This window comes from Leptidea sinapis, chromosome Z, assembly GCF_905404315.1.
Source record: "Leptidea sinapis chromosome Z, ilLepSina1.1, whole genome shotgun sequence".
Classification (NCBI taxonomy): domain Eukaryota; kingdom Metazoa; phylum Arthropoda; class Insecta; order Lepidoptera; family Pieridae; genus Leptidea; species Leptidea sinapis.
This window is the reverse complement of record NC_066312.1, coordinates 20,707,137-20,722,261: the sequence shown is the minus strand read 5'-3', so window position 1 is coordinate 20,722,261 and position 15,125 is coordinate 20,707,137. Positions and strand designations below refer to the sequence as shown.

The 15,125-nt window shown below is 33.2% G+C and overlaps 1 protein-coding gene across 2 annotated transcripts in view; it reads left to right on the top strand.

The window, feature by feature from the left end:
* The first annotated feature begins 1,526 nt into the window (after window positions 1-1,526).
* LOC126978688 (voltage-gated potassium channel subunit beta-2) overlaps window positions 1,527-15,125 on the top strand; it is a 43,484-nt gene continuing 29,885 nt past the window's right edge. Inside the window, exons 1-4 of one of the 2 annotated variants that reach the window (XM_050827691.1) lie at window positions 1,527-1,640; window positions 2,833-2,927; window positions 6,139-6,237; window positions 7,685-7,790. In XM_050827691.1, coding sequence (XP_050683648.1) covers window positions 2,919-2,927; window positions 6,139-6,237; window positions 7,685-7,790 — 214 coding nt within the window. In that variant the 5' untranslated portion in view covers window positions 1,527-1,640; window positions 2,833-2,918. Of the gene's footprint in view, window positions 1,641-2,832; window positions 2,928-3,956; window positions 4,061-6,138; window positions 6,238-7,684; window positions 7,791-15,125 lie in introns of those variants that run through there. The other variant, XM_050827690.1, reaches the window with a different exon arrangement.

Below are 15,125 nucleotides of genomic sequence, written 5' to 3'. Positions count from 1 at the left end.
TTAGTATGTATTTTTTAATGCTGACTCATAATCAAACAAATATAAAAAAAAATGCCCAAAAATTCAAAAAAACCACGTGGACCACCCTTAACATTTAGGGGGATGAAAAGTAGATATGAATAGAGTTCAAAGTTTAACACCATGACACGAGAATTTTATATATTAGATATAATAATAATAATAATATTATATATATGGCAGCCTAACAAATAAACATACAACAGGTACGGCCTTACAACTAAACTTTATACCAAGTTTATTTGTAAAGCCGCTTGTGTTTAATAAATGTTGAAATTTGTTACAACGTGACAATATCGAGATTGCCCAGTGGAAAATAGTACACTTGAAATCCAACTTACCAATGATTTCGTAAGACGTGGTGCATGAGAACAGCACATCACCTTCCCTACTCACCTACTATAACTTTGTGGGTATGTACAAAAATAACAAACTTACAGATCCGCGTCGCGGTGGTCTGGTGTATGAATTGAAAGCCAAGCCACCATAGTCAAAAAGAGAAGTATCATCAACTTTCCGTCCACTTTTTGACGTATTCATGATTGCTGGCCGAATTGGACTTGTTTCATTTGTGATGCCTGAAAAAAATAATATTTTTACTATTTTTGTTATTTCAATCCAGTTCAAGGAGAGGTCAGTTTTAAGCCCATCGAGTCCATAATAATCCATGTCTAGTTGTTATGAGGAGGGTAACACATAACACAGAATCATGATGCGAGGGAAGAGATGGTGCGTCGGTGCGAGTCGGTGTCATCCATGATAGGTTTGTTACTACATACATAGTTATAGGTGAGATGTGCTTGAGTCGTGAGGGGGCGAGAGGCGAGAGCGGGTCACGACCGAAGGACACCGATTCCAAAAATAACAATAATTAGATTTATTAATTGGATTGTATAAAAATACGCAATTATTTTTATACTTTTTAGTGCACACTATATCTATTGTTTTGGAATAGTGTTTTTAAAGTCGGTTGTTTTTTGTTAATATTTCTTTTTGTAATAACATTATAAAATGTTTAAAATTTCTATATAAGATTCACATTTTGACTGAAAGAAAAAAAATTACACCGGGTGACCCAAATTGATTTCTGTGTTAAATTGTTTCTCGGCCATTTCTGGACCGATTTTAAAAATTTTTGAACTCATAGTTATTGTCGAGACAGGATTTTGAATTTCGACTTGATCCGATTATTATAATTAAAAACATACATGATCTAAATTAGCTCACGCTTTATATTTATTTAAAAATTGAGCGGTTTGATCAAATCTTGTTTGATTAATTTTGTTTTGTTTTTGTACACAGACTTAGTTTACCGACTTGCGTCTGCGGCATCCTAGTACATACTATAATATTATGCAAAAAATATTCCAAGACCAAGAGTATATTCGAAAATGATGATACAATGCCACTGAAGCTAAAATATTTCGTAATACACGTATTGGAGAGTTGCCAGAACGTTTTACGTTCCACTATGTAAGCGTTACCATAAAAATAAACATAGGAGTAGTCGTCACGTTTATACCCAACCCAGTATGTGAAAGGAAGCCTAACTGACTGTGTGAAATTTTATGAATCTGGAAAGCTGGCTCATCAGTTTTGGATTTCCTACCATCCACCCACTGGTAATAATTCATAATGCTAGTATTTCTAATCATAATTTCTAGAACAAGGCCATAGAGTTTAAGAATAGGTGCTGTTATTATACATATATTTGCTAGTAGTAGAGTACTTCAGTAAGTAACCAGTTTCTACCTAATTATACAGCTTTAATTATATGCTACATATCCTAGCCCATACTATAAAAATGATCATTTTAATGTAACATAAAAACTATTTAGATACTCACAACAACATAGAGACTCATCAGAGAGTGAATAACTAGCTAAAGGTTTGGTACAGATATAGTTTAAGATAAATATTTGAGGTACCGCGAACTTTTAAGTGACATTTCTATAATTTTAAGATCTATACCACCACCATATTCTATTCTTGATAACTAGTAGCTGAAAATTATTTTTTATGCAGTTATTTAATTAAACATGGGGTAATTTAAGAGGCTACAATAACTATTATGATTCGAAATTTAAATCTTTTGCACACGCATATTTCTTTTACGCGATCGTGACTTTCTAGCAAAGAGGATGTAAATACTACGTAATAAAAGGCGGGAGTGCCTAAGTAAAAATTGAAATTTAGTTTAGTGTGAAATGTGCAGTGATTTGACATAGTAATTACAATATTATGTCGACGAAGTTCGATATCCGATGCAAATTTTACATTAAACGTTTAAACTGCACATGAAGTCTTGGTACATGTTGCTAGGATGACACATGATTTCAACCCGTATGAAACACATTACCATCCCCGCTACTTTATTTATGTTGTCTTGGTGTCTATATAGTAATACGTCGTGCGCATGATGTCAGAATATATTAAGAAATACTCGCGTCTTACATAAGACAATCTCTGCTTCAACTATGATCGCCTGGTACCAAAATACTGCTTCTTATCTCATTTTCTACCACGTTAAATCTTATGAATTTATCTGTCATTCTCTGTTTGGTGTCGCGTTTTCGTTTCATCTACTTTCAAATAAAAACAATGTCAAAAAATATACTTCAATAATTTAAAAGCTATTTTTCTGGATATTTTTCTCGGAGAGGCGCAACAAACGGTTTGTTAAAATTTTGTTCGAGGTTCTGACAGGGTTCTGATAAATATGAAATCTTATATAATTTAGTGTAAGTACATAGTAAATATACAACGAAAAGTACATACAATGAAGTAGATGAAACTTATTTTTTCTTTGTTTAGGGGCGAAGCACACTTCCAGTGGTGATGAATCCCCGCCGATTAGTGAAGAAAATCTGGAACAACAAAAGATTGAGCATGAACGCCAGATGCAAAAGGTTTGTTTACTGCTCTTAAACTTTTTCGTGTCAATGAGATGGTTCTAAATCAAATATAATCAAATAAAAATCAGTTTATTAATGTAGGTCAAGGAAGTAACACTTATGAATGTCAAAAAATAGTATTTTTTTCTTATTGCATATACTGCTACTTCGTAAAGGGTTGAGCTAATGAGAAGAAGTAGATTTACATTTTCATTGTTTTACAAATCATTTCAATTACAATATAATATTTAAAGTGATGCAACAAACATACTCAAACGTCAAATAGTCAATGCCTTACACGAATAAGTCAAAAAAGTAAATGTAAATGAATACAAGTAAAAGTTATGGAGTACAGTAGCTGCATCATCCACAAACACCGTAAATAAATAAAGGTATTCTGTGAGCATTTTATGAGGGATTATATATAAAAAAATAATATATAACAACTTTTAAGAATCTGAAGCAGAGCCTCCGGCACCAGGATCATCCTGCCAGCACAAGTAGCGCCCGTTCACGAGCTGACGCATGAGCCAGCCATCGCCTCCCTCAACCATATTTTAGGGAAGGGGACGACTCGTCCCATGTCGCCGCCACAAGAAGTGACATTAAAGCGAGTATGACGAAGCCTGTTACGAGAACTTAAGCAAACAACACAAAAATAATCTTAATCTACATACCATGCAATACTCACTAAATACCTCTACTTACAATTTGAGAATTATTCTGCGTATACTTGTAATTAATGTTATATATAATTAATATAATTTATATTATATTTTTACAAACAGTAAAATAAAGCCCAATCCTTTAGGGTAATCAAATTAAAATCACTCTTCATGCAGGTCAAGGAAATGACTTTTCTTTTTATATCCACCGCCTATATAGGGTTGAGCTTTAATAAGACGGAGAAGTGGTAAGAAACTCATTGTTACAATCACTCACTCACAAATCATTTCAGTTACAATATATGTAAAGTGATTCAACAATAATACTCAAAAAAATAAATGTAATATTAATATAATATTTAATTATAAAACCATGCAGCAGAGTTTCCGGCTACAGGATGGTCCTGCCACCACAAGTGGCACCTGTTTACGAGCATGACGCGTGGGCCAGCCCTCGCCTCCCTCGACCATATTTTAGGGAAGGTAATGACCCGTCCCACGTCGCCGCCACAAGCAGTGACATTTAAGCGAGCATGATGAAAACTGTCACAAGAACTCAACCAAATAACAAAAAAAAAGAATCTTCATCTACAATATATGAATATATTATAATAGTCACTTAATACCTCTTCTTACAATTTGACCATTTTGCTTATAGTACAATAATTCATAATTATGCATATTATAATATTTAATTATGGGTAATTAAAGCTCAAATTTTTTAGAGCAATTCATACCCAAGCCTACTTATCATCTAAATAATCCTTTAAATTGTAATACGATTTTTCTATATGTTTATGTTTAATATAGGCTGTGTACATGTTGAGGGACATTTCGATTATGTTCTCAGGAAGTTTATTATAAAATCTAAAAATAAGTAATTTAATTTAAGTAGTTAATTAAGTATTAAACTTTAAATTTAAATAATATTATATGTCTTCCGACGACCTTACTGTACACGGTAAAACTCAAATGAGTATGTACAATAATTGTTTTACCTATAATATGTTATTTGTTAATAAGAAATAAATAAATAACACAATTACCGATAAATGACTTGTCGAGTTTACTTAGCCTGGAAGTTATCAACAGTTTATTTTTGTTTCTAGTATTAATATGTTGTTTTTCATATACCTTTTGAAATTTATTTCCATTTTTATGAACATATACTACAAGGTTTGAAGACTACTGAGTCATATCAGTTTGGAAACATCTGGTATTAAACATCTCTGGTCACCTGGAGGTGTGATAATACTGGTTTTTAGTTTGCTACTGTTCGCATCCTCTGTCGCCTCGGCATTCACCCAAGCCTGCCACCAAAAGCAGGAGCAAGGCATCGAATAGAACACAATATGAAACACATTCCACCGTACTTTGAATTAGTTAATTTATGAATCATTATGAAACTGTATGTATTTTAAATTTTTATAATGACCGAAATGAAGTCAACACAAACAATGTCATATATTTAAGTTACAAGTAATATTAGGGGTGACATTCGTTTTCTTTATTTACCATATTTATTTAATCAAAATATTATTATCTATACATTGCTGCCATGTAATAGGAAGATAACTTATGCCTTTTCGATAGAAATGTGGTGATCTAGATTCATAGTGTGATCTAGATTCATAGTGTGAAAGCATTTGGTACTGCCTCCTGAGAAGAAAACTTTTTATTAAGTAGAAAATTATCCAAACCACGAAAAAAATTGTCGTCCGTTAGAGCAAGATCTGGCGAATACGGAGAGTGAAGGATGGTTTCTTATTGCAGTTCCTGTAGATTTAAAACGGTTTCTCGTGCTGTATGAGGTCTCGCATTATCATGGAGCAGTGAAGATCGATGCATGAGTCAGGCTGTTTCGCTGTTTTACTATCGTGCTGCGATATCTACGGGGAACGATAGCAAAACAGTGAAACAGCCAAACAGTAACCATTACCTTTTTATTTTTCGCTTACGGTTATCTTAAAGAATCCACTTTTCATCGCATGTCACAATTCGTTCCAATATTCCTTCTTTTCTACAACGGCAACACAAGCTTCAACACGCGCTTCTTTCTGCAGATTAGTGGTCCGTTCTTCAAATTAAAGTTTCCATCACGAAAGTGCTTAAATCAAAATCACAGGGTGCGTTCATTAGCAGTACCCTCGACAAACGCAACATTGATATCGAGTGCTGTTTCTGCCGCAATAGTTCCGCTTAAGTTAGTTGCATCTCAGTATATTCTTGAAAAAAAGCTACCTTTAAAAAAACCGACTTTGAAAACCGCAAAGTATAAAATAAGTTGATAAAGATTTAATTTAATACACCTCTAATGCAAATCTTATACCTTTAATATTAATAAAATACTATTATATTTGTACGTACTACCTATTGATAGGGTTTAAGTCGCAAAAAATACTAGGTTATTATTATTAGATTATTGGGCGATGTACATGCTTTTTCAGCATGATCCCAAAAAATGTACAAAACAAAAGTATTTCAATATGATTATAAAGTTTGAATAATTGGTTATGTTTGTATTCTAAGGTGTATTTTTTTAATAATATGTATATATTTAGGAAAAAGAAACTCAAGCAAGAGAAGCGGAGGAAGTTAGAAAGCTAGACATAGAGCTGCTTTATCAAAGAGCTATTGGAGCGGAGGAGCATAGACGAGAGGTCAGTATTACATTTGTTTAAAGCGTATACAAAATATAAGTTTATAATATTATTATAGATATTATAGAAGGATGCGATAATACATGGGGCACACAAAAAGTTTTGCACTTCTAGCTTCGTTGCAACCTTCTTAGTAATAAAAAAAATATTTGGCAGGAAATCATATGTCAATTGTTTTTTATCACACATCAAAGTTCTATGTACGCAACGAAAATGGAATTGGGTTTCTTTACATGACGAATTTCGTGAAGGACGGCCTTCAACTACCGTCAACGAAAATAATGTGGCTACTGTTAAGCAGATAATTGAAAAAAACCCGCGGCTTACCCATAAGACAATTCGAGGACTATTGGGGATTGGTATGAGTTAAATTCAGAAATATTTACACGAAGAATTGAATGTTCGGAAACTTTGTTGTCGTTGGATCCCTCATGAACTGACAGTGGAGCAGAAGCGGGCTCGCATGGAATGGACAGATGCTAATGAACTACGACCATGGACATTCTAGTGCTGTTTATGACATTGTCACAGGAGACGAAGCGTGGAATTATTGTTTTTAACCCGAAAACACAGAAATCTTGTGAATGGATGTTTGAAAATGAGAACAAGCCAACAAAAGTGAGGCATGCGAGAAACTGGTAAAAAAATGATCGATTTTTTTTCTCACCGACAGGTCCCATCTGCACAATTCCACTACAAGATCAAAAGAGTGTTAATGCCGAGTGATATTCTACCATTTGTTCACCCAGGGTGTTAAAAAAGTTCGCGAAAGACAACCAAATAGCCACGTTCTCCTACATCATGACAACGCTTCTTCACACACCCTGTGACTTTTGTATTTTCTCCAAAATCAAAGATTTGATGAGAGTTTTCACTTTTTCCGATTCCGAAGAGGCAGTAATAGCGTTCAATCAGCACGTAGAAAACATGCCTTCAGGTCTGTGGTCCTGCTGTTTTAAAAAATGGTTCGATCGCATGAAAAAATATTTCAAATGTAAAGGACAGTATTTTGAAAAGCAGTATACATAATATTTTGGTTAGTATATTTTGTTTTTTTAAGTTACGCAAAATAAATTATGAGTTATACACTCCAATCCTACGATAATATTTAAATAATAAGTGATGAAAATTTAATGTGAAACCTTTTTAATAAAACCACACTCACACTAAACTAATAAGAAATCTGTTAGTAGAACATACTTGTGATAAGTAGGTGACATAGGCAGGAAGAGGACGTCCGGTGGGTGTAGAACTTGCCAGTGATTACTGCATGAGTGCCTTTCATCCGTCGAGCTTTGCAATTCTGATTAATTTATATAATATTCTGAGGTGATAAAAAATTGTTTCAATCTGCCTATCAAATGATAAATAATTTTCAAACAGGTATCGAAACGTTGTGAAATAACCGGCCTTTCTAAATAAATATGTAAATATTATTTTGTTTCAGAGTGAACTACATTTGGCAAGTATTTCGGAGCTTCCGCAAGAATTCGATAGTGTCACAATCAATGAAGAGGAAGAAAGTGAAAAACCTATTGTAAGATTCTATATAGGTATGTATAATTTTGTAAACAAAAACTAGTTATGTCCGCTACTCGGTTAATTCGAGTTGGCAAGTCTTTAGTATGGCGATGTACAAATATTATCCCAGAAAATGTATAAAGTAATTTATTAGTAAAATGTATAAAGTAATGTGTTATGAAGTGCAAAAGATTTTAAATAAAAATGTTTATGTGATAAAGGTTACTAAAACGTAAATTAATTATAAGTGGAGCGACCGCTCTCAGGCTGTTTAATAAATAAAATATATTGTAAATTTTATGTTAAGAAAAGAAACCAGGTGAATTTCATGCGTCCGTTTATATCACATTGTAGCATGGCGTGGCAAAAACTATAGCAAGGACTATAGTGAGATTAGGAAGTTCGTTGTTGTTTATATTTTTCAATTCGTTTTATCTAAGGAAGATAAGTTCGGTAATTCAAATTCTAACTGATAAAATTGTTCAAATTTCTTATAATATTAGCTGGACAGTCCTAAGCCCATTTACGTATGAAGGAAAGATCATTGATTTTTACCTATTAACAGAATATATTATTATATGCTAACAATAGGACAATATTTTTAACTTCATTCACACACGTGTCGAATTGTTTAAAGTTTAAAGTAGAATATTAGCGGAAACAACACTAAAGACAACTCATATGGATAACTTCATTAAAGTCAACCAACAACCAAATCTTGTACTTGACAAAATATAATATTATCGAATATTTTCAACCAATATGTTTTCTTTATTATTATAATATATATTTATTTAAAATCAATTAACTGTTAAGTAATATAATATAATTTCAACCTATTTAATTTCATAAAAAAGAAAAACCAATATTGTTACAGTAGAACGTTTGGTTCGACATCGCAAACAACCAAACGGTTTTAGAGTCGTAAGTAGGAGGCATGTTAGATTTTAGTATGTTACAGTATGTGATTATTTTAATAAAATCTATAAATTTAAATTGTTCGTTCATTTAGTATGAGCACGTATGACTTCCGGTTACTACGACGTAATATCACCGTTCCCTTGGCTGTGGTTATAATGGGATTCTAGTGTATATGTATGCTAATGTTTGATTACTCATTTCTTTTGCAAATTAAGTCAAGTAGATACGTATTTTCTTTATTGGTCGGTCAAGGTATATTAGTTAGTTTGACTCAAATTTTTTGACTGTCCTAGAAATCTAGCAGACTTTTCATATTGCAACAGATATTTCGAAGCGATGCTGGAGATTGTAGGATTCGGCTATAATCCTGCGCTCTGCATGCATGCGCTCTGGTGTTTCTTCTGTATCTATGCATCCTCTGCATAAAGGGTTATCTTCACGACTATGATATATAGGTTATTGTTCCATGTATTTATGGACTTGCACCAGACATTGACCGGTGATAACGCATAACTTTTTTGCATAATCCGTCCGTACGTATCAGTTTTCGGATAAACCTCTTTTATGATGGAACTGCATGCATTCTTTCTTTGTTTTGTTAAATATATTGTGTATGTATTTCGCTTCCCACCATAGAGTTTGAATATATTTGATAGTCGCGAAGTAGTATTATTGTGAAAATTCCATCCCACCCTGCGGATTTGAAGGTTTGAAACTTTTTATCCGCAGTTACTATCTTGATTGCAACTTCCTATACCTGAGTTGTTAGTGCGCTGAATTAATGCTCATTTAACCACCTGGATTCTGAGAATATTTGACATCGGAGAAGTGTGTTCTTAGTTTGGTATGGCTGGTTTATTTGTATAGTTGCAGTCTTCCTTTTTAAGGGTACCCAATACATCCATTTCACTTTAATAAAAATAAAAAAATTCTTTATTTTTGAGTCTACAAAGCTTTGTTTAATTTATGCTGCTCCCAGGCTTCCATTCTACGGAATCTGATCCATTTTCAATTCCGTATCTTGTGTACTTATCAGAGACTTTCTTCTCTGGTTACTCCATGACATGGTAGTCAGAAATTGAAAGTTAGATTCTATGTGAGCTGTTCACGCCTGTTGTGTTAATTTCGTTGTGTTTCTCTCAGTACTTTGTTTGGTAGATTTGTACGCCTTGTGCTATAAGTTTTACGGGGGTTCCTATAAAAATCAGTATATGTTGGCTTGTAGTTTATTTGGAAGCGCGGCAGTGGTTTGTATCTTTTACAAACCACTACGGTTCAAGGTTGGTGTTGGTATGTCAGAACCAGAATTGGATACTGCGATGACCTGCACCAATATTCTTGATTAGTTATGTTAATGTATCTAAAACATCAAGAAGACCTCGGCATGTCTAAGAACAGCAAATACAATAAATATTTTAAGTATTTTTGGTTATCCTACCCATAGGTAACGGATTACATAGATAGTTAGGGCTTAGTGATGATGGGAATATTACAGATAATAAATACTGGTCAAGTCGCAAACTGGACTAACCTGAAAATGTTAACGTTAATTATACGTTAATGTTAACTCCACTAGCGTAATACCTCCATCTTTCAGCTTAGCTTTAAGCCAAATAGTATCACCTCTTGTACCTTGTTCCTAGAAATATGGAGGCCAGCCTATTGAACGTCCGTATATTTCTATTGAGCGTCCATATATAGCGTTTGAACGTTCGTATATAGCTATTAGATGAGATTTAATGAGAGAGTAGGCAAAGTCGCAATCGCGGTTGCCAAATACGCAGATTGGTTGTCAGGTAATCCTGCGCACAGCAGCGCCCCACCTGCGCTTGGACTTATTTGGCTATTTTTCAATATGTTATTACAGTCATAAGTGGTGTCCAGCAGTGAAAGTAAAAAAGTGGCTTACAGTATGCGCCAAAAGCAGCTAGATGCCACCTTAGATGTACTTTCCTTTGGGGTTCGATATTTGTCTGCGGGATATATATATTTAATGGGTTTGTAATGTAATGGGTGTGCCTGTGTAGTATATGTGTATATATTAAATAATCTGTTATTTAGCAGTCATAGCTACTAGAAATAATTACCAAATCCATTTATTTGTATAACATAAATCATCATTACTATTATTGCATCGACACAACAGTATATATTCCAATAGTCCAAACTATGCGGATATTGAGTTTCAGAGAGCCATTTCCCGAAATGAAACAATCAAGGGATTTAATTGTCAAAGGAATAATCACTGTAGCAGAATTCGATGCACTCAGCAAAATTAATTATTGAACGTCATTTGTGCGAAACAGGCTTTGACCATACAAAGGAAATTGAATCTCTGGTATTGAAATTTTCTCTTAATTATTACATATTTCGTAAGAGATAATGGAATATTATTAGTTTTGATGTTACATATTTTTGTACGTAAAGAAACGAGAAAAAGATTTGGAAATTTTTGGAAAATTTCGATGCTGTTCAGAATTATGAGTTATTCAACAATTGTGAGAGGCACACTATTGTGATGGGTGACTAGTGATTATGCTAATGGATTGGTCGTCTTGTAACTTCTTTTCATAAAAAAGAGTGTGTGCGTGTAATCTTTACGCGCGATCAAAGTAAACTTAAAAATTCACTTTAGGAATAACTAAAGACATTATCAGGTACTTCATTTTCTCTTTTATTCTTAATTATTTATGAAAGAGTAAAATATGCCTGGGAGTCTGCCATTTCATTTTATTGATTAAGTACTATTTGATCTAATATTCTATAAATAATTCATTAATACCACTTTACAATTAAAATATTTTTACTCATTAAATAAAAGTATTGGTCGCCCAGAGGTCAACATATTTGACTATAATTCATTCATTTTTAAGTTGAAACTTAATTACGGTTTATTTATCATAAACTATACCTCTGTAAGGTATATTTGTCTTTGTTATATGTCATTCAAGGAGTAATGTGTGAAATGTTTATTTTAATTATTTTTTTTAAGGCATTTCATGTAAGAAATATAGCTCTATTTAGTTCTTGTCCATATAAACCTTAACTTTTCATGATCATCCGCAATATTTCTAAAAAAAGAGGCACAAAGTTTTAGCTTTCCGTATTCCATATTATACATAACTGAGAATAAGAAATTGAAGGTTAGATTATTAGCTCATGTCAATATGGCGTTGTTATTGAATGTTATAGAATGTCGCAATCGTCAGAAAATCTCTAAAAAAATAATATAATTATATATGTAAGTAGTAATAAATAAACAAACATACTTGGAGATTACCAAAAATATATCTGAGCAATTAAAAAACATTTTTTTTAAACCACAGTTTCCAAACATTAAATATTTGACGCTTACACTGAGTTACTATCGTCAGAAAAACTTTCACTCTCCGAGTCGTCTATCGCATGCATTCCGACTGTCAAAAAAGTGCGCCATTGTCTTCGTGAAAAATAATCGTGATTGAAAATGATATCGATAATTATAGCAAGATAATTCAGATATAAATTTAAGAAATAACATGGTACTAAATCGATCAATTTTCAAATGCAGAGTATCACAGAATAGGGATGAATACTTACGGTATTAACTTGTAGTAACTTACTGTCATAACACACAACCTGATAAGCAAAGCAAAGCTAAACTTTAAGAAAAAGTTAAAAAAAATATATCAGAATGATGTAACGTACACAGAATAACAAATGTTTCACTTTTCTAATAAAACCAATACCAATACCAAGCAACTAACTACAAACACTGCCGGATTAATCTTATACATATATATATTTAATCTACAAATCTCAAAGGTAAAATCAAACCAATTTTTTTATTTATTTATTTATTCAATTATCCATATATTTTCATGATAACAATCTGCTAAGCTACATTAGTAGTTTGTCGGAAGCATTTCTGGTGTTTTTTTTATGGAAAAGCAGGACAAAGGAGCGTACGGGTCACCTGGCGTTAAGTGATCACCGCCATCCACATTCCCGTGCAGCACCAGAGGAATCACAGGAGCGTTGCCGACGTTTAAGAAAGGTGTACGCGCATTTTTTGAAGGTAGCCATGTCGTATCGTCCCGGAAACACCGCACAAGGATGCTCATTCCACAGCTTTGTAGTAAGTGGAAGAAAGCTCCTTGAAAACCGCACTGTGGAAGACCGCCACACATCCAGATGATGAGGATGATATCTTAACATGTGGCGTGTCGTGCGAAGGTGGAATTCAGCGTCAGGAATCAGGTGAAACAGCTCTTTTGAACACTCCCCGTGAAAGATGCGGTAGAAGACATACAATGAAGCGACGTCTCTACGCAACGCTAAGTGATCCAGCCGCTCACAGAGCACTGGGTCCACGACAATTCAAGCTGCTCTGCGTTGCACTCGGTCAAATGGATCGAGCTAATATTTGGGTGTACCAGACCAGACATGACAGGAATACTCCATGTGTGGCCGGACCTGGGCTTTGTAGAGCACTAGAATGTGGGCCGGCTTGAAGTACTGCCGTGCTCTATTAATGACGCCCAGCTTCTTCGAAGCCAATTTAGCTTTGCCCTCCAGATGGCCACGGAATAGGCAATCGCTCAAGATTTCGAGACTCAGTATTCCCATACTAGGCGAGGCTTTAAGGGAAGTGTGTAACAATAATGCTACTAATATTAAATTAAACCTAATGGTACAGTATTAAACTTATATGTGTTCAAACGTCTCTCAAGTAATTGAATAATAATAGAGAATAATAAAAAAAATTGTCATAATGTTCCTGATAAAATCTTTTTCATGGACACAGTGATAGATAATTTTTTTGAGAATGTATTTAAGGTTATTTTAAGATGGGTTATAAGAGAAGGTATTATTCGTAGAAACATCTTTTATCAAATCTTGTGGCACGAGCTAGTGGTCTTTCGTTTTCCATAATATTCTGTAATCTTGGGTATAACAAACTTTTTTTATTATAAAAAACGAATTGGTTATGTACGCTTTCTTTCTATTTTGAAATCATTGTCAGTTATAATTACTAATTTAACATTCTTATCAATTTGTAGAATTATGCATATTTGGAAAAACCTGTATTCTCATGCAATGACCAAGTTAATATATTTATTAAATATATTTTTAATATTATATGGTCACTTTAAGATGTTATGAAGACCTTAGCCACACATTCGAAATGAATAATTGTCCTAAAACAACACTTTTTCTTAAAAATTGCCATAATATGTGCATAAAATTATATATCAAATTGCCTGAGTACTTGAAAATACTGTCAAACAAAATGTTAGTTCAAAATAATATCTATAGTATTAATGAATATTTAAATAAACCACATGTCAAAAAACAACACACCCATTGAATACGAACAGAACTCTATATAACTTGGAATACAAATCAAGAACATAACTCACACAGACAAACTAGCCAGAAGAATTAATATGATCTGGAAAAAGTGAATAAATCTATACTTTCAATAGTATGAATTTAAGCTGGATAGAGGCAACATTGTAATATTTAAGATCTGGACATACCTTATTCCAAAGCAAAATAAATAATTTCATTTCATTTCGATAAATCGAATGGTATTACTAAAATCTGTTGGTGCACGGTTCACACCTGCCTCTAATGAAGTATTTGCCTGTAGTACAATATAAGAACGGAAAATAAATAAACAACTATTTTATTTTCGTTTTTATTTTGCTTAAGAGTAGGTTATGTACCCAGGTTCGAAGATTGGTCTCATCGAATGTTTAAACAGATATTTTTGAAATTATTATGCTTTTTGAGAACATGGACAACTTTTGTGTCATCCTGAAAAAAGTCACTCATATCCGCTTGCCCTTATAAGCGAATCAAAATTCAAATTTACAACAATTTTAATAATTATGGGATTTAAAACAGTAATTAATAAAGAGTCACTGGTTGCATACAGCGATGTTACGTTAACCACTAGCTATTAAAATGCAGCTGGTTTTGGCTTAATAGCTTTTACCGCTGTTAATTAAATTATGTTTCACTGACAGCAGAGTTTGCCGAAAACATATATACCTACTTACAGATTGAAAGCGTGTGGTGTCTATTCATTAAATATCTAAAAGTTTGTAAGCGAAGCTAAACTAAAAATAGTTTTGGAACGAAGTTCCTTAAGGGACGATGTGGAGGTGTACCCTAACCGGAAAAAAATATCCGGAACGTAACGTCTCTTCATGTACTTCGAAGCGTTGCTATGCGGCAATATCCTGCTCATTATTATCTATATATAAATAATTGACATATAACAATTATTGACATTTCTGACAAATTACATTGATTGTTTATTTTATTTATTTTATAACATTAGTAACAAGGCCAAATCAAACCAAAATACAATAAAGAATATTTAAATAGGTGTATATTTGCAAAATTACATTGACATAAAAGCAAAACATAATGACGTATACAGACCTTTTTGATGT